Consider the following 25,945-nt stretch of genomic DNA (forward strand, 5'->3'; position numbering starts at 1 on the left):
CATAACTCAACCATTTACTGCGTAGTTATGTTGTGTCTTGTGATGTCTGACCTGATATGATATCTTGTGAATATGTTATCTGCATGCAATGCCTGTATGTAGCCTACTTTTTTGCAAAGCAAAATCATTTTCAGATTATTATTTTTTTACAGAAATCTAGACATATCCCATTCCCACTGTATGCCATGATGAAGCATGAAGTGTAATATCACATCTGTTAATGATGTAGCGTATTCTAAGGTCAGGGAAGTAAAGTGTTAACCCCATTTTCAATGATCTGGCGCCACCCTTTTCCTAATTAGATTCGCATTTTCGCAATGACCGTATCCAGTTAGAGAATATACAGCAGCACTTCCTATAATATTGAAAATGTTCTTAGCCGCTAGAACGAGAGCTGCAGAGAGGCTGGGTTCTTGACATGCATGACAGTGAGACTCAACGTCGACTAGAGAACTGTCACACACGGCTCCGCGAACATAAGTCAGTTGAGGACGGAAGAGACAAATAGGAAAGCCAATTGTTTTTATTTTAAAAACAGTATTGAGGCTCACTATCCGATCTAATCTCTCGTCTTTATTGTTTTAGTGAGGCAAAGTCGCAGTGCGTAAATGCGGTAAAACATATATTTTTTTACAAACAATAACAGAGGACTGAGCGATGCATTTGTTCAACGTGTCCAACACACAGCTGTAGTTTTTTAACGGGCGAGGAATGCTATCTGAGCTCGCGCATCAATGTTTCACTGGGGCAAGTGGAAGAAGAGGATGGGCGCGAATAGTTCTTCTAAGAGACCGGTCTACGACGAAAAGGAAGATGGTAAGAAAACACAAAGCATTGCTTGCTATTCGTTTGAGTTCATGGTGAACTATAGTGCAACATTGTAGCGCCACTCAAATTGCACGTGAGTCAAAGTTACAGTGTAGCCTCTGAAGGCTACATTCATTGGATCAAGCAATTTCATCACTATGTTGCCTACTGCGTGTACAATAGGTGACGATGAGCATTATAGGCTAAACTCGTTCCACCTCGAATTTTGGAGGAAATATTTCTAAAATGATAGCCGCCTCAAGCAATGTCTTGCTTACAGCCTAGATATGAAAGAAGAGGTCGGTTGTGTGGTGTTCAACTTTAGATTGGACAGTGAAACAAAATGTAAAATGTAGGCCAAACATAGTCTAGCAACTAACACCATATTTCACACCTGTTTTTGCCAAACTATGCCAATGTAATGTTTGTTGTTGTTGTTGTTCTTTATGACAAGAAAACAACTGTTCCAGAACGATGACACCGTTTATTCTGTAGATCAATCAAGTGGTTACAGTGTTGTAAAGCCATTATCATTCCTTATGGGGATTACATACAATGCAGAAGTCTCGTTATTAATTATTTTCTTGTTACTCTTCAGCCTTTCCAGAAGGAACATTTTCCCTATCATTCTCTGTAAAAAAATAAGATAGTGTTGGCTGATTACAAAGAAATATGAGCATGTGAAGTTGTTATTTTTAGTCATTTAGCAGACACTCTTATCCAGAGTGAGTTGCAGTTTTCATACTTTTTTTTATATATACTGATCCCGCATGGGAATTGAACCCACAACCCTGGCATTGGCACATTATACCAACTGAGCTACACAGGACTGAATAATAACAATAATTGAAGAATTAAGACAAGAACAGTGGCACGCATGAAAGTAAGGCTAATTTATGGCTGTCCGTGTAAAGGAGAGTAAGCCCATTGGAGCTTGACCACATATACCTTGCTTTGAATCATCAATACCTCTTAATGAGCTAAAATACTAATGTTGCCAACGAGTTTTCTAAAATGACAGAATCGCCTACTAATTGAGGTCCGTTCACTACAGAGTTGAGGTCATATGATAAGGAGGGGATGGAGATTTGGGTGGGGGGGGCAATTCTACGGTAACAGAATCACGCTGAGACTCAGATTTTTCACTTTAAAATGTATGCCAAACAGAAACCATTGATTTCAAAGTTAAACAAACTATAAAACCATACGCACAAGGACTACTTTGAACAATTTACACAGAACATTTCACAAAAATCTGAACAAACCATAGATGTCTATGTTTCACAAGTTTGGACATCACAGTAGAGGTGACAGGTAGCCGGTAGTCTAGCAGTTAAGAGCGTTGGGACAGTAACTGAAAGGTAATATGTTGATGTGCCTTAAAGCAAAGCACTTAACCCTAATTGCTCCTGTAAGTTGTTTTGGATAAGAGTGTCTGGTAGGTGTAGAGCACATCAAACTAGAGTACTGAACTCTACTTTTCTTCACTGTGCTGTCCAAACTTGTAAAAAACAAACATAGATGTCTATGATTAATTCAGATGTGATCTGGTCACCAATCATAGATGTCTACACTATGTTTGGGCCAAATCAGGGCTGGTCCCACCCGGAGTAAAAATCAACGTGTATATAGATGTTGAAATCAAAAAACGATGTCTGTGGACGTTGAAATCAAGGACATGGTGGACTGACCAAATTTCAACTGCTTTTCAATGTCCATGGACGTTTGGTGCAGGTCGGTGCTCAGTGGGTGTGGAGGCTAGTTACAGTAAATGGAAAGAGAGGAGAGGTAACATTAACTGGAGAGAGAGAGAGAGAGGTTGTCCAGACTGTTTTCGCACTCATTTTGACCACCAGATGACAGAAAGAAAACAGTTATGAGCTGACCATAACAGTATGCCATTGGAAGGGAGGACAGTAGCAGGTGACCGAACTGTGGTTTGGGACTACTAAGATTTCCCATTGTAGCCAATTCAATTGCAGTAATCCCATTACAGATTTTTCGGTAATTCTGTTACCGATTTGGTAACAGAATTAGGAGTTTGATCACTTAAGTTATAAACAAAAATGTATATCAGTAAAAACATTATAACTAATTGGTTGGTTTACCATTACTTTTTACTTCAGTGAACTTTTATTATCCTCCCTCCTCATGAGGGATATATGGGGTTTTGGTAGCAGAATTATACGGCACAAGGAAATATTTCTTAAACTTAATTTAATTCAAGTAATTTCTGAAACGGAATATACGTGTTGATATTATTTTGCAGGGGTCTTCAACATTATTGTGTTTTGAAGTATTTCTAATACCTTTTAAGACTTTTTCTGCGAGATGTTTTCTAAGATCCATTTGCATGTTTGACCAGAAATCAAAGCCATTACTTATGCCTATGCCTTTTCTTCTCCAAGATATGGACTCTTAGCTTTCATTTGACACCCAATTTGACATGCTCCGATGAACATGGTGCTGCTCATGTGTCCTTTACATGGAAATGCCCTTTAGCTACAAGGGTTACCCATTTAGAAGCTACAATTTGTCCATAACGTTAAAATTGTACTTTTTAATGAATCCACAGACATCAGTGAAAATGATGTAAAAGTAATGGAAAGTGTAATGGGAAGCAGTGAACCGTGCAATCTTTGTTGTTTTTGTCAGTGTTCTTTTTCATATGGAGCTATGTACAGTTTGTCAAATTCAAAGTTATAGAGGAGGCTCTGTTTCCAGAGGAAAGAGGGAGGCAGTTATATGTTTTTTTCCCCCCTTTACTTTTGATTAATGGAGGAGCCTTGAGGCTCAAGGCTGGCATGGAAAAAATGGGGAGGAAACAACGTATATTCTCACTTTTCAAGTCTTATATCATTTCTATGGGCCGGGGTGATTGCTTCGCATTCTATAACGTACTGTTTTTTTCTGTATCACAAGTTACATGCATACCTAATTACTTCAGTTACAACCCCGCCTCCACGCCACCTCACCCAGAATGAGCATTCTGTGTATGTTCATCACCTTCCCCATTATCATTATGCGTAGATGCACATACATTAAGTAAATGTTATGCCGTGGTGCAAGGGGGCGGTTGATAGAATTCCTTTCACATCGTGAACATTTGAGGGCATTAATTCAAGACTATGTTTGCAGAGAGAGCGAGAGAGACTTTGTCAGTCCCAGTTTAGCCTCACTTTGAAGTGTTTTTCCATTTTATTTTCAGGACATCCAGTGTTACAAGTCCAACACAAAATTATTTGACGTATACAGCTGCATTCATGAGTTTTATTGAAAAATGTCCGCCGAGCAAAAACCTGATAATAAGAATGCTGTAAGTACAGAAATTGTTAGCTCAGTGGGACATGAATATCCAACAAGTCAGCGACAACTGTGGAATTTGTGACAGCAACTTTGTGAGCTTATTACAGCATTATAGACACTTATGTCCTGGGATTTCCTATGATCTTCTATGTAGAAGAACCTCTTACCTTCTAACGACACTTGTGTCGCTCTAGCTCTGCCCGCGTCAATCACACAGACTAATGGTGCAGAAGAAATAGACTAATCCAATGCAACAACCCAGCAGTCTGTAACTCAAACACACAATGTTAAAAAGGGGTTAGAAGTCCAAAACGTGCCAGCGTCACGGTGGGGCTGTAGGAGTTTTAATGAGTTGTCCATCGACGTATCTGATCTCTACACATTAAAACGGTACTGATGACATGCCATTCAGTCGATTGTATGGAAGTTGCTGAGTTGGTTTCGCGTCAAGAGCATCCACTAAGTGTTGTGTATGTTTCTACCTGGGTCTCTAAGAAACAGTATCTCTTGGCTTATTGGAAAACTGCATATGGCCTACATCAGGCAGTAATATTAGACCGTTTCTTGCCTACAAAGGTCTTGACCATAATCAACTATTCAGATTGATGTCCAAGAGAAGATGCCGGAGGGTTATTTTAGTAGATTTTTAGATTTATAGCAAGGAAATAAGAGAGCCTATAGGATTAAATGGGGCACTCCTTGCATGGCTGTTGTGCATTGCGTTATTTCTCGGAACTTCTTAGAGTTAGTGTCGTATAAACTAGTGTCGTATAAACAGACCATCATGTGGCTGGATCCCACTGCAACACTCAAGCCGTACTTTACAAAGGCCATGCAAACACTAGCTGGATGAAAGTGTTGAAGCATGAGCAAAGGTAAGTCCCAAGAGAAAGAAGCACTTTGCTTTGACAAAACCTCACCTTACCACTGCAGTAATGCACTGTGTGCGTAATGTGCTCTATGTAGTGTGTGTGCAAGTTTGTGACTCGGGTATGAGGCTTTGAAGAACAAAACAGCGGGGCAGACATGGAGAAAGATGGAGAGATGGCAGATTGCATGGAATACGGAGTCCCAGTTCTCTTTCATCTTCAGCATTAGTCTCTCAATTTCTCTCTCTCTTTCTCTCTCTTTCTCTCTCCCCATCTATTAAACAGAGCGGTAGCCCTGTGCCTGCAGCTGTTAGCCTCTTGCTAGTACTGACTCATTTTCCCTGGCTGATATATGGTGTTCATACTGTAGTATCTGATTCGTGGCGGGAAAGGAATACCTCACCAACTTCACAAGTTGGACATACTGTTCTGTAATAGGATAGCAATCACATCACAAACAACACTTGGACTTTGGGTGACTGATTAGAACTATCCCCTTTTGTGTAGTAGTAGGCTACACTCTTAACAAAAAATATGCTATCTACAACCTAAAAGGGTTCTTCAGCTGTCCTCAGAAGAACCCTTTGAATAAACCCTTTTGGTTCCAGGCAAAACCCTTTTGGTTCCAAGTAGACCCGTTTTGGGTTCCGTGTAGACCCCTTAAAACACCCAAAACGGTTATACTTGGAACCAAAAAGGGGTTTTACCAGGGGGGAAAAATGTGTTATTCTATGGGGACAACTGAAGAACCCTTTTTTCTAAGAGTGTACAGTAGCCTTGTTAAAATGGTATATCTCTGTACTTACAGAAGATGCCACTTTCTTAAGGTAGTCAATATTTACAATTCCCTAACCTTGTACTCGCTTCTGGTGATAAACAGGAGACAGTGTTCATAACAAAACTATAGTTTCAGACTAAAGGTGTCTTCAAAGAGATCAGCTCAGCTGGTTGCTGAGATAAAAACAGAAAGGAGAAAGGTCACTCGGTGTGTGTGTGTTTGTGGTGCGCGTTAGTGATGCACGGTTGACTCATAACCTGCAGTCCCTGTGGTTATATCTGCGGGATGTGCTGATTTTAGGGTCATGACATATTGTGTGGGTGGGTGGCAGGAGGAAGGGTTGAATAAAGAGAAAACGATGCATTAACATTCCATAAATGTATCATTATTGTGTAATTCATATCTATAGGCTACATTAAGGTTTTCTTTCATTATTTTTGCATGGCGTTAGTGCGTAGCCTAAACCTAAATATTAGGGCATAACAGTAGCGCGCTAAATACACACCAATTGCCAGATGCTCTTGGGAACAGAAAAGGGAAACGTCGATTCACTGAGGCAAAAAGGACAATGTTGGAGTTATTGAATTAAAGTGAAAAGCTGCGAAGTTGTTCGGAAAGTCTATTTCTTTTGCCAGACGAAATTTCCCCCCCTTCTAATTTTCTTAATTTTATGGCTAGAGTCAAATACTTTTCACACTACTGGTCAACATGAGCTACCAAAATGATTATGAAGTGTGCCAGGCCTTACAGTCCTAAAATAGAAGAGGGGGATATTTCGGCAGGCAAGGAAATAGCCTTGCTGAAATCACCCCCCCACTTCTAATTTCCTTAATTTTGTGGCTAGAGTCAAATACTTTCTATAGAACAAACTTCACATCAGGATAGGCAACCGAAATGAATAATTAATGTATGTGTGTTATATTAAACATGGAGGAGGGAGTAAAATGTAGGCAAGCAATAAACATTTCAGAACAACTACTAGTCGAATAAGACATGGGAGAGATGACAAATTTTGGCAAGGATATTTATTTATAGACTAATACACTTGAAACAAATAGCCTAACTGAAAACTGCAGACATTATTAGTGCCCCCCCGCAATCAAACCGACATAACATTTTTAAATGAAACGCAGCCTAATGTGATCAGAAATCTCAACTAGCAAGCAAGTCGCAGCAATGAAGAATTAGCTCATGTTGACCAGTAGTGTGCGCCACAGAAAGCAAAATTAGAGTATAAAGAAACATAAACATTACAAAATGTTTCTAAAATAAATGTTTAAGAAAATAATGATAATACACATATAACACAAAGACATCATAGAAAGTTAAGTTTGTTAACAAATATTAAGTAAGAAATACACATTTTTAGCTTTGCATAATAAGATATAAAATGACAAATCAAATATAAAAATATAATAAATAACATAAACAAATATTGGAAAGCTGCAACAGCTCGACTGAACCTTTAGTCCACTTTTTATGGAAAGTTTTCCAGGTGACACTGTCGCCTGGAACTCATGCCTAACCTAGTCCTGACAGGCAGCGCAGACATAATCCTCCAATGATGGGATGGTTTTCATACAGGACTGGTGGAACCATCGTGGGCAGCGGTCACAACCAATCTGAAATTTATGATGAAAATGTTTAATATATTTAAAACATTAAATACATTTTCTTGATTTACAATTCTTTCATTATCAGACAAAGCGGATGATACTACCTCTAGAAATATTACTGCTGAAACAAATTTGTACTCATAAAAATGTGCCTTTTGGAAGTGAACAAGCAATTACCCAGTTAGTGTCTTCCTCATTATTGTCCACCTCCCCACAGAAGTGGCACAGTTGGCTCAGGTCATCTAGCAAAACATAATGTCAAGTAGTCTACACATCTTTACATGTATTTTTCTGAGCAAACAGGGAACAAGGGAATAGTATAGATTTCTTGTAACAATTATTTAAATACATGTGTTTTAGTGGCCATCTAGTCAGAAGTTGGATCAAAGATAACCTTGAAAGATCCATATAAATGTTTTTGTATCTACAATTATATTGAATTAGAAATTGAACATACCAGTGTTTTGCAGGAGAGTGAGTGCTATTTCTTCTCTCATGATGTTAAAATCTTTGTCCGTATTTGAAAAGACAATCGACTCCCCCTTCAGAACACATACAGCAAACTGGGAAAAATATTTATGGGCATTTCAGTTTTCCCCAACAAAATTATGTTACACTTTAAGATTCTAATTCGCAAGTATATAACGACACAGCTATAATATAATTTGACAGTTCTGTTTGGCCTTTTAGTCAGTATACTTTCAGTAGGTTAATTGTACATTACTTATACTCTCACAAGAAGTAACATCATGTTGGCATGGGTGAGGAAGGGTACCACACGCCCATCTGGAGATATTACACCCCTTCTCTCTCAGGAATGATCTGAACATATATGTTAATAAAAGTACAGCATTTTGAAACACTTTATTGATTACAATATAGAAATTAATAACTGACGGGAATCTGAGAATGCAGGGATTCCAGCAGGGTGTCAGTTGACGTAGTCAAATCTGGAGCTGACAAGGCTCTGACTTCTTGGGGGCATCGCTGGATGGTGTGGAGGAAGAAGCAGAACGTTCACGTTAGGGCTGGATTATGGATACTTTACTGTGATTATGGATATGCACTCATGTTGACTTATATAATTAACTTTCTTTTTCGCCCAGAGTACAATTGTTTTATTTATTATTATTATTTTATTATTACTACTGTACCTACATTCTTTAAAAACTAAAACCAGAAAAAGTGTAAACATTTTTTTTAGGAAAAGCAATAAGACGATGGGATGGTTCGGTGAGCGAGTTTATTAGCAAGTGCATCAGTGATGTTGTACCCACGGCGACAATTAAAACCTTCCCCAACCAGAAACCGTGGATTGATGGCAGCATTCGTGCAAAACTGAAAGCACGAACCACTGCTTTTAATCAGGGCAAGGCGACCGAAAACATGACCAAATACAAACAGTGTCGCTCGCTATTCCCTCCAAGGCAATCAAACAAGCTAAGTGTCAGTATTGAGACGAAGTGGAGTTGCAATTCAAAGGCTCAGACACGAGAGGTATGTGGCAGGGTCTACAGTCAATCACGGACTACAAAAAGAAAACCAGCCCTGTCGCGGACCCCGATGTCTTGCTCCCAGACAAACTAAACAACTTCTTTGCTCGCTTTGAGGACAATACAGTGCCACCGACACGGCCCGCTACCAAAACCTGCGGCCAACGTGAGTAAAACATTTAAACGTGTTAACCCTCGCAAGGCTGCCGGCCCAGACTGCATCCTCAGAGCATGCGCAGACCAGCTGGCTGGTGTGTTTACGGACATATTCAATCAATCCCTATCCCAGTTTGCTGTTCCCACATGCTTCAAGAAAGCCACCATTGTTCAAGTTCCTGAGAAAGCTGAGGTAACTGAGCTAAACGACTATAGCCCCGTAGCACTCACTTCCGTCATCATGAAGTGCTTTGAGACTAGTCAAGGATCATATCACCTCCACCCTACCTGATACCCTAGACCCACTCCAATTTGCTTACCGCCCCAATAGGTCCACAGATGATGCAATCACACTGCACACTGCCCATTTAACACCATAGTACCCTCCAAACTCGTCATTAAGCTCGAGACCCTCTGTCTCGACCCCGCCCTATGCAACTGGGTCCTGGACTTTTTGACGGGCCCCCCAGGTGGTGAGGGTAGGAAACAACATCTCCACCCCGCTGATCCTCAACACTGGGGCCCCACAAGGGTGCGTTCTCAGCCCTCTCCTGTACTCCCTGTTCACCCATGACCGCGTGGCCATGCACACCTCCAACTCAATCATCAAGTTTGCCGATGACACTACAGTGGTAGGCTTGATTACCAACAACGACGAGACGGCCTACAGGGAGGAGGTGAGGGCCCTCGGAGTGTGGTGTCAGGAAAATAACCTCACACTCAACGTCAACAAAACAAAGGAGATGATCGTGGACTTCAGGAAACAGCAGAGGGTGCACCCCCCTATCCACATCGACGGGACAGTAGTGGAGAAGGAGGAAAGTTTTAAGTTCCTCTGCGTACACATCACGGACAAACTGAAATGGTCCACCCACACAGACAGCGTGGTGAAGAAGGCGCAACAGCTCCTCTCCAACCTCAGGAGGCTGAAGAAATTTGGCTTGTCACCAAAAACACTCTCAAACTTTCACAGATGCACAATCGAGAGCATCCTGTCGGGCTTTATCACCGCCTGGTACGGCAACTGCTCCGCCCACAATCGCAAGGCTCTCCAGAGGGTAGTGAGGTCTGCACAACGCATCACTGGGGGCAAACTACCTGCCCTCCAGGACACCTACACCACCCGATGTCACAGGAAGGCCAAAAAGATCATGAAGGACAACAACCACCCGAGCCACTGCCTGTTCACCCCGCTATCATCCAGAAGGCGAGGTCAGTGCAGGTGCATCAAAGCTGGGACAGAGAGACTGAAAAACAGCTTCTATCTCAAGGCCATCAGACTGTTAAACAGCCATCACTAACATTGAGTGGCTGCTGCCAACATACTGACTGAAATCTCTAGCCACTTTAATAATAAAAAATTGGATGTAATAAATGTGTCACTTTATATAATGTTTACATACCCTACATTACTCATCTCATATGTATATACTGTACTCTATACCATCTACTGCATCTTGCCTATGTCGTTCGGCCGTCGCTCATCCATATATTTATATGTACATATTCTTATTCATTTCTTTACACTTGTGTGTGTAAGGTAGTTGTTGTGAAATTGTTAGATTACTTGTTAGATATTACTGCATGGTCGGAACTATAAGCACGAGCGTTTTGCTACACTCGCATTAACATCTGCTAACCATGTGTATGTGACAATACATTTTTTGATTTGATTGAGGGCCTTGCCAAAATCCTCCCCCCCTTCTAATTTCCTTAATTTTGTGGCAAGAATCAAATACTTTGTGGCACACATCAGAGTCAAATACAGTGATCCCTCGCCACTTCGCGGTTCACTTATCGCGGATTCGCTATTTCGCGGATTTTCATAATGCATTTTTTATTTTTTTTTGGTGCATTGTGCTCTGCATTCTGATTCGCTAAAAACTCACTCCCGCTTCTTGTATCAAAACATGCTACGAATTGTGCTATAATTTTGTCGTCTCGTGCAGTTATGTGTACGTACATAAAACAGCTTGGCAAATTTACATTAAGTTGGCCAGGAAGGAAGGAAGGACTAACGCTTGGTCGCTTAGCAACCATGGTGCGAATGGCCACTGAACTTAAGCGAGTAGCTGAGGAATGGGACCCTTTGATGAGCCGTTCATTACAGTTCTCCAACGTAATCGATGGTGGCATGTCGGTGTACAAGGATCTTTTTGCAAAGAAGAAAAAAAGAGCGACAACAGCTGCCTATCACTATGTTCTTCTCCCGAACAAACACACCTGCACCGCGGGCTTCAGAAGAAGAGAACACTGCAGAGCGCAGTCAGGATGCAGCGGCCCAGTCTGAAGAGCAGTGAAACGGCCTACACGTGAGTCACTGTATTTGTATACATGTAATAGTTGCTAATTGTAAAAAAAAAAAAAATAATTCTATTTCGCGGATTTCACTTATCGCGGGTCATTTTCGGAACGTAACCCCCGCGATAAACGAGGGATTACTGTACTTTCTATAGAGCAAACTTCATGTCAGGATAGGCAACTGAAATTAATAATTAATGTATGTGTGCTATATTAAACATAGAGGGAGTAAAATGTAGGCAAGCAATACTAGTCGAATATGACATGGGAGAGATGACGAATTTTGGCAAAGATTTATTTATGGACTAATATACTTGAAACAAATAGCCAAACCGAAAACTGCAGACATTATTCCCCCGCGATCAAACCGACATAAAACATTTAATGAAACGCAGCCGAACGTGATCAGAAACATCAACTAGCAAGCAAGTCTCAGCAATGAAGAATTGAGTGCGTGTGCGTTCACGCGAAGCGGGCAGGAAGAATTCTGGCAGGGGGGAGCTTTTCGGCACAACACCAGCTATGTTATGTTTGATTGTGACGCGCTATACAAATTCGACAGTCACAAGACGGGGACTTCAAAATGGCACATCAAGGAACTGTAGGCAACTTTTCAGATGGGTTAAATCGAAAAACTGAAATCTTGACACTGACTTTAGGTCGATAACCTCTCACATAGTTTGGAAACCCCCGTATTAGGCTATTTCTGAAAATAATCACAACCCCAACTGTGATTTATTTTTGGGGGGGTAATTAACAGCCAATGTCAACTTTTTTTATTTGGAGCTATGGCAGTCAATTGAAAAACATTCTAACAGTATTTCTGATTGTCTTCTCAACTCACCATCACATCCGTTTCATGTGGAGCTATGACGGTTAATTGCAAATTAGTCTGTCATAATGTCTCTTATCTCAGTAGCACTAATGAGATAAGTGTGCTTGACGCATGTCGTGTCGGATTTTCTCAAAGTCAGGGGGAGTGGTCGACAGTACGCACCTCATCTCTGCTGTCACATCCAACCTGTATCGATATTTGGTTTTAATGCAGACTGTAGGGTATTCCCTTTGAGTCAGGAACCAAGACTCCTCCGTAGTGACCCGTGAATGCGTTGTCTGCAGCCTCTGGTCACATGACAGCTCGATCAACTGTTCGATTTCACATACCCGTATGTACACTGAGCCAGGATCACAGTCAAACGGATTGGGTGACAAATCAGTAGCCGTGCTTGGGTAAAATGACCGGGGAAGCCAAGACAGAAAAGTAAGCCATATTACAATGTATGTGTTCTGATAATTGCGTTGTTTTCTCTATAACCTGTTAGTTGAAATGCCTTACCACTATGATATAGAGTGCCTTGCAAAAGTATTCATTCCCCTTGGTGTTTTTTTTTTTTTGGTGCATTACAAACTGTAATTTAAATTGATTTTTATTTGGATTTTGTTTAATGGACATACACAAAATAGTCCAAATTTGGTCAAGTTGCCTCCCGGGTGGTGCAGTTGTCTAAGGTACTGCAGTGCTAGCTGTGCCACCAGAGACTCTGGGTTCGAGCCCAGGCTCTGTCGCAGCCGGCCGCGACCGGGAGGTCCACAATTTGGCCTAGCGTCGTCCGGGTTAGGATGGGTTTGGCCGGTAGGGATATCCTTGTCTCATTGCGCACTAGCGACTCCTGTGGCGTGCCGAGCGCAGTGCATGCTGACCAGGTCGCTAGGTGTACGGTGTTTCCTCCGACACATTGGTGCGGTTGGCTTCCGGGTTGGATGCGCGCTGTGTTAAGAAGCAGTGCAGCTTGGTTGGGTTGTGTTTCGGAGGTCGCATGGCTCTCGACCATCGTCCCTCCCGAGCCCGTACGGGAGTTGTAGCGACAAGACAGTAACTACTAACAATTGGATACCACGAAATTGGGGAGAAAAAGGGGGTAACATTTTTAATAAAATAATAATAATAATTGGTGACATGAAATAATTTACTTGTTTCATAAAATTCAATAAAAAAAAACGGAAAGTGGTGCGTGCATATGTATTCACCCCCTTTGATGTGAAGGCCCTATATAAGATCTGGTGCAACCAATTACCTTCAGAAGTCACAATTAGTTAGATTGCAACTTTATTTAAGAGTCATATGATCGGTCACATGATCTCAGTGTATATATATATACACTGCTCAAAAAAATAAAGGGAACACTTAAACAACACAATGTAACTCCAAGTCAATCACACTTCTATGAAATCAAACTGTCCACTTAGGAAGCAACACTGATTGACAATAATTTTCACATGCTGTTGTGCAAATGGAATAGACAAAAGGTGGAAATTATAGGCAATTAGCAAGACACCCCCAAAAAAGGAGTGATTCTGCAGGTGGTGACCACAGACCACTTCTCAGTTCCTATGCTTCCTGGCTGACGTTTTGGTCACTTTTGAATGCTGGCGGTGCTCTCACTCTAGTGGTAGCATGAGACGGAGTCTACAACCCACACAAGTGGCTCAGGTAGTGCAGTTCATCCAGGATGGCACATCAATGCGAGCTGTGGCAAAAAGGTTTGCTGTGTCTGTCAGCGTAGTGTCCAGAGCATGGAGGCGCTACCAGGAGACAGGCCAGTACATCAGGAGACGTGGAGGAGGCCGTAGGAGGGCAACAACCCAGCAGCAGGACCGCTACCTCCGCCTTTGTGCCAAGAGGTGCACTGCCAGAGCCCTGCAAAATGACCTCCAGCAGGCCACAAATGTGCATGTGTCTGCTCAAACGGTCAGAAACAGACTCCATGAGGGTGGTATGAGGGCCCGACGTCCACAGGTGGGGGTTGTGCTTACAGCCCAGCACCGTGCAGGACGTTTGGCATTTGCCAGAGAACACCAAGATTGGCAAATTCGCCACTGGTGCCCTGTGCTCTTCACAGATGAAAGCAGGTTCACACTGAGCACATGAGCATTGGCCAGTACGGAGAATTAAGTAAAACGACATGTTAAGTAAAACTAACAGTTAAGTAAAACGACATGTTCGGGTTGGACGGTATCCAGATAGCATTTAGCAAACTAGTGCATTGCGAACATTTACTACAGTTTCTGACCTAAACTATACAAGTAAATAAAAAATGCTACTCACAGTTTGATGCACTCACAAATCTAATATTAACCAGCAAGGCTATTGATCCAGGAGGGGATTCTCTGCTGTTACCAAGCAAATGCTTGACCTTTTGCTGCTGTAACAGCCTACACTTTTCTGGGAAGGCTTTCCACTAGATGTTGGAATATTGCTGCTGGGACTTGCTTCCATTTAGCCACAGGTATTAGTGAGGTCAGGCACTGATGGTGGGAGATTAGGCCTGGCTCGCAGTCAGCATTCCAATTTCTCCCAAAGGACAACAACAAAATGAGATGCGACAATTGAAGTATTCTTCCTTCAATGACATTTGGCATCTGATGTGATTGGTCTGAAGCTAAATCAAAACTGGCTGGGTGCGGCAGGACCATTCACAGCTGAGCTCACAGCTGAGCTCACTCGCTGATTGGCTATTCTTTTTTTTATCAAGGGATGCCAAATGCTCGCTGGCTTCCATTGCGTTAAACGCTACAGGCAGCAACAATGTCATACTCTTTTTGATCAGACAGCATCAGATGGATACGCTACACGTACTGATACAGAGGGGCGCTGTTTCATTCGCTCGGATGCTTTCTCCAGTGAGATACATTTCAGCCTCCTGCGAATTGAAGGAAATGTATGAAACACAACGAGAAAAAAGATAAATGGGCTGGGGCGCAGCCATGTGTGGGCCTGGGAGGGCATAGGCCCACCCCTTGAGAGCCAGGCCCACCCACTGGGGAGTAAAGCCCAGCCAATCAGAATGAGTTTTTCCCCACAAAAGGGCTTTTTTACAAGACAGAAATACTCCTCAGTTTCATTATCTGTCCGGGTGGTTGGTCTCCGACAATCCCGCAGGTGAAGAAGCCGGATGAGGAGGTCCTGGGTTGGCATGGTTGCACGTGGTCTGTGGTTGTGAGGCCGGTTGGACGTACCTCAAACATATTATTTAACATAGCTTATAACCCCCTTAGTTTACAGTCTACAATATACAGTAGGGTCAGAAATGATTGATAAACTTGATAAAGATTAGCAATAATTACTGCATAAAATAGATAATTCCAATACAGAGCTATATTCTATGCTCCCAAAAATTGTTTATAGATTTTGTTTAACAAGTAATACTTTTTTTTTTTTTTACATGAGGGGTCAAAATTATTGACACCCCTAAAGATACTTTATAAATAAAGTAGTCCAAAGTTTAGTATTTGGTCCCATATTCCTAGCACACAATGAGTACATCAAGGTTGTCACCTATCAAGGGTGTCAATTTCGGACCCCACTTTATATCTGAGTGTGAGAGAAAGGAACACAGTTCTTGACTATTCCCTATGGTAGCCTATAGGGTTGGACGGTATTCTGATTTTCATACCTTTGCTGTACTATACCAGGGCATACAGTATTACCGGTAGTGTACACACGGGGTGCTATTTCTTTCAAATTAAATAATGAATGCTAACAAAGTACTAGCGAATTCCTATAGTGGATGCTAGCTTAATGATTACAAGCGAAGTGCAAGCGAACGTAACTTAATTGCAAGGACAGACAACCCATCTCATATAGTGACACACATATCTAAAAAAGCCACTCACAGTTTGCTGCACGCACAAAACAAATATTATACAGCATGGCTCTTAATCCAGGAGGGGATTTGATTTGTCTCTGTTGTAACTGAGAAGCTTGCAAGATAGCTTCTTAGTTAGCAAACCAAATGCATAGCTGGAGCCCTGAGCTGGAGAACATTTATTTGGCACATTTTAGGTAGTTCAACTTTTCTAGTTATGATATTTAGCTGGCAAACATTATTAGTGAATGTCATCATGATGCTTGCGCTCCACAACAGTGGATCGTCACTTCGCGAAGCTTCCGTTTCCGACATATGCTCTTTGAGCCAGTCACATGGTATGTTTGTTTGCAATCAGCTGCTTTGGGGAATATCTCCATAATGGAAAAATTATGCAAAAGGTGAAATTAAGAATTTATCTATTAACCAAGTGCACGAGTTGACTGCAGGTATATAACAAATATTCAAATGACGGTATTGAAAATGTTACCGTGGGTATTTGAAAATACCCTGGTATACACGGTATACCGCCCAAGCCTAGTAGCCTGTCTGAAATTCAAAGTGCATTTTCACTGTCCATGACAAAGCAAGCGAGAAAGATACAGTATTAAATAGAAGAGAAAGGATAAAGATGTCAATTTTTTACCACGAAATCAACGAAGATGTTTGACAAAATCATATGTCATTTTGCTTAATTTACAGTATGTGTAAATCCAGGCTCTGCTTTTCAGACCAGCTGTTTTCATCCATTCGTGTGTGTGTGTGTGTGTGTGTGTGTGTGTGTGTGTGTGTGTGTGTGTGTGTGTGTGTGTGTGTGTGTGTGTGTGTGTGTGTGTGTGTGTGTGTGTGTGTGTGTGTATGCATGCGTTGCTTGTTCAAAGCAGAGTACTGGAGCTTCTTCTCAATCCCCTGGGGAGTGCACTGAAAGCAGCCCAGATTCCTGCATTTTTTTGGGGGGGCGGGCACTCTGCTTTAGACATTCCACAGAGATGCCCCTTGAAACCAATTAGGCTCCACTTACAGATCATCTTAAACAAGCCTCAGATTGTGCTAGGGAAGTTCTACACCATGTGACTGGACTTGACTACTGTTATATAACAGGAATAAGAGATGCCTTGGAGAGGTTACGAGTGTTAATTTATTCATGTGACTCTTTGGAGGTCAGGGACAGGCAGGGATTGTGTTTTGTGTCCAGCAGCACAACCATAACAGTAAGAGAATGAGGCCAGGGGAGGTTACTGTGGTGCTTTATTCTCAGGCTAGTTGCCTGTCTACCTCACTGTGCATATTGATTGCTCTATTGAATTAATGTCATTTTGATTGGCATATCGTTAAAGGGACAGGGCAAGGTTTTGTCAATTAAGCCCTTTTCTACTTACCCAGCATCAGATGAACTAATGGATACCATTTCTATGTCTCGCTGAAGGAAGTTGAAGAGCCATTGGTAACTAGCGTCAGCACAGTGATTGGAAGTCTACCGGAACAGCTAGCATGCTGGTATCCATGAGTTCATCTGACTCTGGGTAAGTAGAAAAAGAGTTGAATTGGCAGAATCTCGCACTATCCCTTTAATATGGTTCCAGGCTTTTTGAGATGTGATAATATGAATACAACCAACCAATGTGTTAGAGTTAGTGGACATGCAGCCTGTTGGGCTTAGGACATTCCCCTTGATATGAGCTCCCTTCACCACACCACGCCTCTGTAGAGCTGTGGGTCTCACTCGTGATGCCAGAGGGAGTGGTGTCACTCTCACAGTGGCAACACGCTTGGTTCATTGATGAAATACTGCTCACTGAACCCATGAATCGGCCCTGAAATGTGACACCATCAAAGCTGCCAGAGGCCCCTCCCACTCAGTTGCCCATTGGTCCCGCAGAGAGCGTATATGCAAACCTACCTGCAAAGAACTCCCACGCTGGTGCTTCAAAACACAGGCTTCTTGCAGGTGCCGCAAGGGATCTGTCGTGCCCAACTGAATGGCAGCTTTTGAAGAAGAATACAGATATCATGGCAATTCCACTATGACTGTTTGTGTGGATGGCGGATGCACATCATTCACAATTTACTGTGAACAGTGTGTTTATTTCAGCATTTTTAGAGAACAAAATTTTAAATGTGTGTGTGTCTGCATGCATGCATTTCAAATCAAATCAAATTTTTGTTGTCACATGATTCATAAACTACAGGTGTAGGCTAACAGTGAAATGCTTACTTATGGGTCCTTTTCGAACAATGCAGAGTTAAAGATAACAATATAAAATAGAAATAGTGACACAAGGAATAAATACACTGTGAATAATGAGTAAAAATAACATAGGCTATGTCCTGGGAGTACCAGTACCGAGTTGATGTGCAGGGGTACGAGGTAATTGAGGTAGCTACAGTATGTACATATAGGTAGGGGTAAAGTGGCAACAGGATAGATAATAGACAGTAGCTGCAGCGTGTGTGTGTGTGGCATCAGTATGCATGTATGTGCGTTATATGTTTGTGTGTGTGACTGCATGAACAGTATAGTGGATGGAGCACTGTGTCCTAGATATCTAGTAAGGCTCACAGAAGTTAGATGTATCTGGGCCAGAACTCAACGTGTCCTGCTGCAGCCCCAACCAAGAACTGGACAGAGAACTAGGCCAGCCTCCATTTCCTCTCCGAACCCCCACATCTGAAGTTTGTATCTGCCATCATCACTTCTCGTTAGGAATCCAAATATGGCAGAAAGTAGTATCGTTTTTAGGGTTTTCATTCTTCCCGTTTCTTTGCACCATGCTTTTAATTTACTCAATTTTGCGTGTGTGTGTGGACAGCTTGTGTAAAGATGCATTATTCAGCCCTCTGCCTACTTTTCACTTCGGAAAGAGTAACAAAATGCAACTATGGTGTAATGCCCTCCTCACATCCAACCCGCAGCCCCCTGCAACCTCCTCCAATCTGAAGACTGAAGGCTGCTACACATACTCTATGAATATACTAGACCTATCTCGCCCCCGTCTTGTTCCTCTATTCCATTTCCTCCCCTCCATCCCTCTCTCCCTGTGGTCTTTAAATAGATCTCAAGTGTTTTCCTGTGTGCTCTGTAGGACTGACCCCATGTAGTCGACTGGTCGATTGTTTGGTTTGTATTTTTGTGTTAATTAGGGATCCCCATTAGCTGCTGCCGAGGCAGTACAGCAGCTAATTACATTACATATTAAAGCACTTACATATAAAACAAAAGATAAAACAGTACATCATATAACATTATTACACCACTCCATATCTACAATACAAAATGTTTAATACTACCACACAACAATATCACAATGTATGCATTGTGTCTGTACATGTGTGTGTCTCTCTTCAGTCCCCGCTGTTTCATCAGGTGTATTGCTACCTTTAAAAAAATATATATATTTTCATTTTTATCTGATTCTACTGCTTGCATCAGTTACCTGATGTGGAATAGAGTTCCATGGAGTCATGGCTCTATGTAGTACTGTGCACCTCCCATAGTCTCTTCTGGACTTGGGGACTGTGACGAAACCTCTGGCATGTCTTGTGGGTTATGCATGGGTGTCTGAACTGTGTGCAAGTATTTTAAACAGACAGCTCGGTACATTCAGCTTGTCAACACCTCTTACAAAAACAAGTAGTGATGAAGTCAATTTCTCTTCCACTTTGAGCCATGAGAGATTGACATGCATGTCATTAATGTTATTTCTCTGTGTACTTTTAAGGGCCTGCCTTGCTACCCTGTTCTGAGCCAACTGCGAAGTCCCTCTTTGTAGCACCTGACCACACTACAGAACAGTAGTCTAGGTGCGACAAAACTAGGGCGTGTAGGACCTGCCTTGTTGATAGTGTTGTTAAGAAGGCAGAGCAGCGCTTTATCATGGACAGACTTCTCCCCATCTTAGCTACCGTTGTATCAATATGTTTTGACCATGAGTCACCTCAACTTGCTCAATTTCCACATTATTCATTACGAGATGTAGTTGAGGTTTAGGGTTTAGTGAATGATTTGTCCCAAATTTCAATGCTTTTAGTTTTGGAAACATTTCTGACTAACGTATTCCTTGCTACCCATTCTGAAACTAACTGCAGCTCTTTAAGTGTTGCAGTCATTTCAGTTGCTGTAGTAGCTGACGTGTATAGTGTGGAGTCATCCGCATACATAGACACACTGGCTTTACTCAAAGCCTAAACAGCTACCCTGGGGAATTCCTGATTCTACCTGGATTATGTTGGAGAGGCTTCCATTAAAGAACACCCTCTGTGTTCTGTTAGACAAGTAACTCTTTATTCACATTATAGCAGGGGGTGTAAAGCCATAACACATACGTTTTTCCAGCAGCAGACTATGATCGATAATGTCAAAAGCTGCACTGAAGTCTAACAAGACAGCCCCCATAATCAGTTTGTCATCACTTTCTCTCAGCCAATCATCAGTCATCTGTGTTAGTGCTGTGCTTGTTGAGTGTCCTTCTCTATAAGCGTGCTGAAAGTCTGTTGTCGATTTGTTTACTGTAAAATAGCATTGTATCTGGTCAAACACTATTTTTTCCAGAAGTTTACTAAGGGTTGGTAACAGGCTGATTGGTCGGCTAAATGAGCCTGTAAAGTGGGCTTTACTATTCTTGGGTGGCAGAATGACTTTAGCTTCCCTCCAGGCCTGAGTAGGCTTAAATTGAAGATGTGGCAAGTAGGAGTGGCAATATCGTCCGCTATTATCCTCCGTCATTTTCCATCCAGATTGTCAGACCCCGGTGGCTTGTCATTGTTGATAGACAACATTTCTTTTCACCTTTTCCACACTTTACTTTACGGAATTCAAAAGTGCAATTCTTGTCTTTCATAATTTGGTCAGATATACTTGGATGTGTAGTGTCATTGTTTGTTCGCTGGCATGTCATACCTAAGTTTGCTTATCTTCACAATGAAAAAGTCATTCAAGTAGTTGGCAATATCAGTGGGTTTTGTGATGAATGAGCCATCTGATTCAATGAATGATGGAGCCGAGTTGGCTTTTTCCCAAAATGTAATTTTAGGTCCTCCAAAGCTTTTTACTATCATTCATTATATCATTCATTTTTGTTTCATAGTGTAGTTTTTTAAAATTTAGTTTAGTCACATGATTTCTTAATTTACGGTATGTTTGCCAATCAGGTCGGCTGCCAGACTTATTTTCCATACCTTTTGCCTCAGTTTTTACAGTAATTTTATTAATGGGTGAGTGCTTATTAGTAATTGTGTGCAACCTTTATTTAACTAGGCAAGTCATTTAAGAATAAAATCTTATTTACAAAACACAACTGGAATAAGCAATTTCATAAATGTGTCAAGGGCAACGTCTGGTTGCTCCTCATTACACACCACAGACCAGCACATATTATTTATATCATCAACATATGAATCACTACAAAATGTGTTGTATGACCTCTTAAACCCTATATTAGGCCCAGCCTTTGCAACTTTGGTTTTCCTAGATATGGCTACTATATTATGATCACTACATCCTGTGGATTTGGATACTTCTTTAAAGCAAATTTCATCAGCATTAGTAAAGATGTGATCAATACATGTTGATGATTTAATTCCGGTGCTGTTTGTAACTACCCTGGTAGTTTGACTGATAACCTGAACCAGGTTGCAGGCACTGGTTACAGTTTGAAGCTTTTTCTTTAAGTGGGCAGCTTGATGAAAGCCAGTCAATATTTAAATCACGCAGGAAATATACTTATCTGTTGATATCACATACATTATCAAGCATTTCTCACATGTTATCCAGATACTGACTGTTAGCACTTGGTGGTCTATAGCAGCTTCCCACCAGAATGGGCTTTAGGTGAGGCAGATTAACCTGTAGCCATATTCCTTCAACAGTATTTAACATTTGATCGTCTCTAAGCTTTACTTAGATGTGGTTTTGAATACAGACCCCAACACCGCCCCCATTGGCATTTCTGTCTTTTCGGTAGATGTTTTAACCATGTTTTGCTACCACTATCATCAAAGGTATTATCTAAGTGCATTTCAGAGATATGAATGTCATCTGTTACAAGCAAGTTATTGACTTCATAGACCTTGTTTTTCAGGCTGCATATGTTAATATGGGCTATTTTGTAGCATTTTTCTGGTTTGCTTGATAGTTTTTAATGCTTTACTGGGAAGCTTATCATAAGTAGACTTGCTTATGCTATTTATATTGGAGCTGATAGTGCAGGGTGAGCTGCACACAGTGGACTTCCTATTAGGGCACACCGCCTCATTGCTAACAGTGTAACTCTGGTTCATAGGCTCATGATTACTGCATACAGTAACTGTTGGATCACAGAGGTATTCAAGGCAATTAGGGGGACATAAGCTAAGTTACTTACATTGTCTGCCAGCGCCCCTAGGATAATGTACATTCGATGCAGCATTATAAAGACTCATTGTCACAATGGTAGGGATTAGCTGAGCTGGTCTTGTTTCAAGTCATTGTTTCAATGCAGCCTTGAAATGCGTGGACAGTCCAGGAGCCAAGATGATTTGGATGGACTCCGTCATTCCTGTAGAGTATCTTCTGTTTCCAGAAGGTGTCAAAGTTATCAATAAAAGTGATTCCAGCAGAGCTACAGGAATCTTTTAGCCAGATGTGTAATGCAGTAGTCTGCTGAATCTTTCACACCTGCGGCCCAACAATGGTACTGCACCTGAAATTATTGGCAGTTTTATGTCGTCTTTTTTAATGCTAAAATCAGTTATTTTCAGATGTTCTGAGCTAGCCCTCCGGATGTCGTTTGACCCAACACGGACTACGACAGAGTCCGCTCCCAGCATCTGTTGTAGAATGGTTGGAAACAGCCTTGTGATGTCCTGCACTCGTGCTCCTGGGTAGCACAGGGTTTTTGCAACGGGAACATGTTGTTTGTCACCATAGAGCTGCCGATGATGACAGCTGGTGATGTTGAATGGGCCGGTCTGGCAGGCAGTTTCACAGTCTGATGAGGGTGGGAGCTCTGAGAATCTGAACCTGAGGTAGAAGCCACCAAAGAGGGAGACAACAGAGGACGAAGACGCAGGTACCTCCGGATCCGATCTCGAATGGGAAGCCCCTAATGAAGAAGGCGCCGGAACCTCTGGATCCAGGCCGGCAAAGCCATTTCTGGTCTGTCAGGTCCAGGCTTAACATCTTCAAGGAGACCCCCGTTGCCGGAGGACACTATCTTCGACTTCCACGGCGAGTGACGTTGTGGAGAGCCGACACGGCGGCGACCCTTCCACCAGAGCGGCGTCCGGCTACTGGGGTGGAAGAAAAATAAAAAGTAGGTGGGCGCGGGCGTTCCCCAGTAGCTTGTGTAGGTTTGCTACCTGCTTGCTAAGAGGAGCCACTTCGCCCCTGTAATCCTCTGCAAGCAAGCAGTTGTTACATTGAAAGTCAGCGCGGTCCTCATTGTTCCGGAACAAAGCAAAGTAAACTCAGAAACACCTGTTTTTACATCCATTGAGAATGACAATAGTTCCTCAACGTAGCCTATTTGGGGGAAAAAAATCCAGCTCTCTCCCCTTTGATAGCCATTCAGCATGAAATGTGAAAAGAAATGTCATGAAATAGGCCTACCTGATTACTTCTTATCCTTTGTGCAAATAGCCTACAACTGTGTGTGTTTGTCAGGAGCTCACTGGCACAGGAAACTATTAGGGCCCAGAATATGTTATACAATGTTGCAAGTTTGCTAACACGTTCGGGCTGGACCAAGTTGATAGTTGATACAATGTTTCAAGTTCCTTGCAGACAGGCCATGCGTAGCCAATGTGATATATAGGATATTTTTTTATCAGGATGTTTTCTACCTGTAGGCTGCAATGTTTTTATTTGTTGGTTTATGTAGTACATTTTTACATATTGGCATTAGAAGTTACTTTTTAGATTTGTATCATTTTCATTTAGATATAATTTTGATTAACCACATGGCATTGATTTTGAGATATTTAGCTGTTCCTCGAAAATGTGCACATGAAAACCATAACTGGCATGCAGATCAAATCAAATTTTATTTGTCACATACTCATGGTTAGCAGATGCTAATGCGAGTGTAGCGAAATGCTTGTGCTTCTAGTTCCGACAATGCAGTAATAACCAACGAGTAATCTAACCTAACAATTTCACAACAACTACCTTATACACACAAGTGTAAAGGGATGAGGAATATGTACATAAAAATATATGAGGCAAGGTGCAGTAGATGGTATAGAGTACAGTATATACATATGAGATGAGTAATGTAGGGTATGTAAACATTATATTAAGTGGCATTGTTTAAAGTGACTAGTGAAACATTTTTTTACATACATTTTCCATTATTAAAGTGGCTGGAGATTTCAGTCAGTATGTTGGCAGCAGCCACTCAATGTTAGTGGGGGCTGTTTAACAGTCTGATGGCCTTGAGATAGAAGTTGTTTTTCAGTCTCTCGATCCCTGCTTTGATGCACCAGTACTGACCTCGCCTTCTGGATGAAAGCGGGGTGAACAGGCAGTGGCTCGGGTGGTTGTTGTCCTTGATGATCTTTATGGCCTTCCTGTGACATCGGGTGGTGTAGGTGTCCTGGAGGGCAGGTAGTTTGCCCCCGGGTGATGCGTTGTGCAGACCTCACTACCCTCTGGAGAGCCTTACGGTTGTGGGCGGAGCAGTTGCCGTACCAGGCGGTGATACAGCCCGACAGGATGCTCATCTGTAAAAGTTTGTGAGTGCTTTTGGTGACAAGCCAAATTTCTTCAGCCTCCTGAGGTTGAAGTGGTTCTGCTGCGCCTTCTTCACCATGCTGTCTGTGTGGGTGGACCAATTCAGTTTGTCCGTGATGTGTACTCCGAGGAACTTAACTTACTACCCTCTCCACTACTGTCCCGTCGATGTGGATAGGGGGGTGCACCCTCTGCTGTTTCTTGAAGTCCACGATCATCTCCTTTGTTTTGTTGACGTTGAGTGTGAGGTTATTCTCCTAACACCACACTCCGAGGGCCCTCACCTCCTCCCTGTAGGCCGTCTCGTCGTTGTTGGTAATCAGTATAAATGGTACGATAACTTGGCACTCCAAATTGAAAAGTTTTCCGACCGCTGGTGTAGCATGTTACCGGCAACTTTAGGAGCGTAATGGCAGAATCTGTCAAGACCAGCTGCAACGGGAGGCTGGTCGGGAACAGTTTATTTTTCTGCTGGTTAGGCTATTTTGATCTCTGGCTCCTTTTTTAGTAATTTGTGTCTTCATTTTTTGTCGCAGTGCTCAAAGCATCAGACAAGCTCAGTAGCTTAGATATAGTTCATTCTATTCAAACATAAGGTGGGTGTATATATCGATTTTAGTCGGTGACAGCCCTAGTGTTGTGTGAAGAGGATAACATGGCATTTTAACCCTGCAGCATGGGCCAATACTTTATCAGGACTTCTTCCCGCCAAATGGTTTGTTGATTCAGTGGGAGCGAAGGAAGACGTTAGAGGAAAGATTGATGATAACAATCATGTTTATGACCAATTCAATAGCTTGATCATATTACAAACAAAACAAAACAACAGACAGACAGACTCCGAGCTCTCTCAATGTCGCCATGCAGTGCTATGATGATGATGATGATGAATAAGAAGATGGTGATGATGGTGATAATCATACTCCTCTTAGCCTCTGACCGGACTATGCTTTCTGTGGTCTGAATGGAGACCGTTAAAATGCTGATCTGCTTCCTGAGTGCTGCAGCTCTGCCGTCTCTTGAGTGTGGAGATGCAGTATGACCTTAAGAGAGGGTATTTCAGGATGCACTCAGGACAAATGGCTTTAATATTGGTCTGGGTGGAGCCCTTTCCTGAGTTGTATTCATAAGGGCACAATGTAGCACATTTTTGTTTGTGTTATTTTTTTAAATGTAACTTTTATTTCTTGAGGGGAGCCTAGTTGAGATCAGGGTCTCATTCTCAGTGGTGCCCTGAGAACAAACAATTCACACCAAAAAAAACTA

General features: G+C 42.0%; 1 protein-coding gene and 1 long non-coding RNA gene across 2 annotated transcripts in view; one reads left to right on the plus strand and one right to left on the minus strand.

Annotated features, from left to right (window-relative positions):
- Positions 1 to 251: 251 nt before the first annotated feature.
- Positions 252 to 25,945, plus strand: part of LOC139562102 (serine/threonine-protein kinase 32C-like) — a 161,483-nt gene continuing 135,789 nt past the window's right edge. Inside the window, exon 1 of the mRNA XM_071379449.1 lies at positions 252 to 816. Coding sequence (XP_071235550.1) covers positions 735 to 816 — 82 coding nt within the window. The 5' untranslated portion in view covers positions 252 to 734. The remainder of the gene's footprint in view (positions 817 to 25,945) is intronic.
- Positions 6,781 to 7,939, minus strand: LOC139562538 (uncharacterized). The gene is made up of 3 exons (XR_011672399.1): positions 7,834 to 7,939; positions 7,554 to 7,618; positions 6,781 to 7,382 (listed from the first exon to the last, which is right to left on the minus strand). It is a non-coding gene; the product is annotated as an uncharacterized lncRNA (long non-coding RNA).

The sequence above is a fragment of the Salvelinus alpinus genome, chromosome 32 (assembly GCF_045679555.1).
Source record: "Salvelinus alpinus chromosome 32, SLU_Salpinus.1, whole genome shotgun sequence".
NCBI lineage: Eukaryota > Metazoa > Chordata > Actinopteri > Salmoniformes > Salmonidae > Salvelinus > Salvelinus alpinus.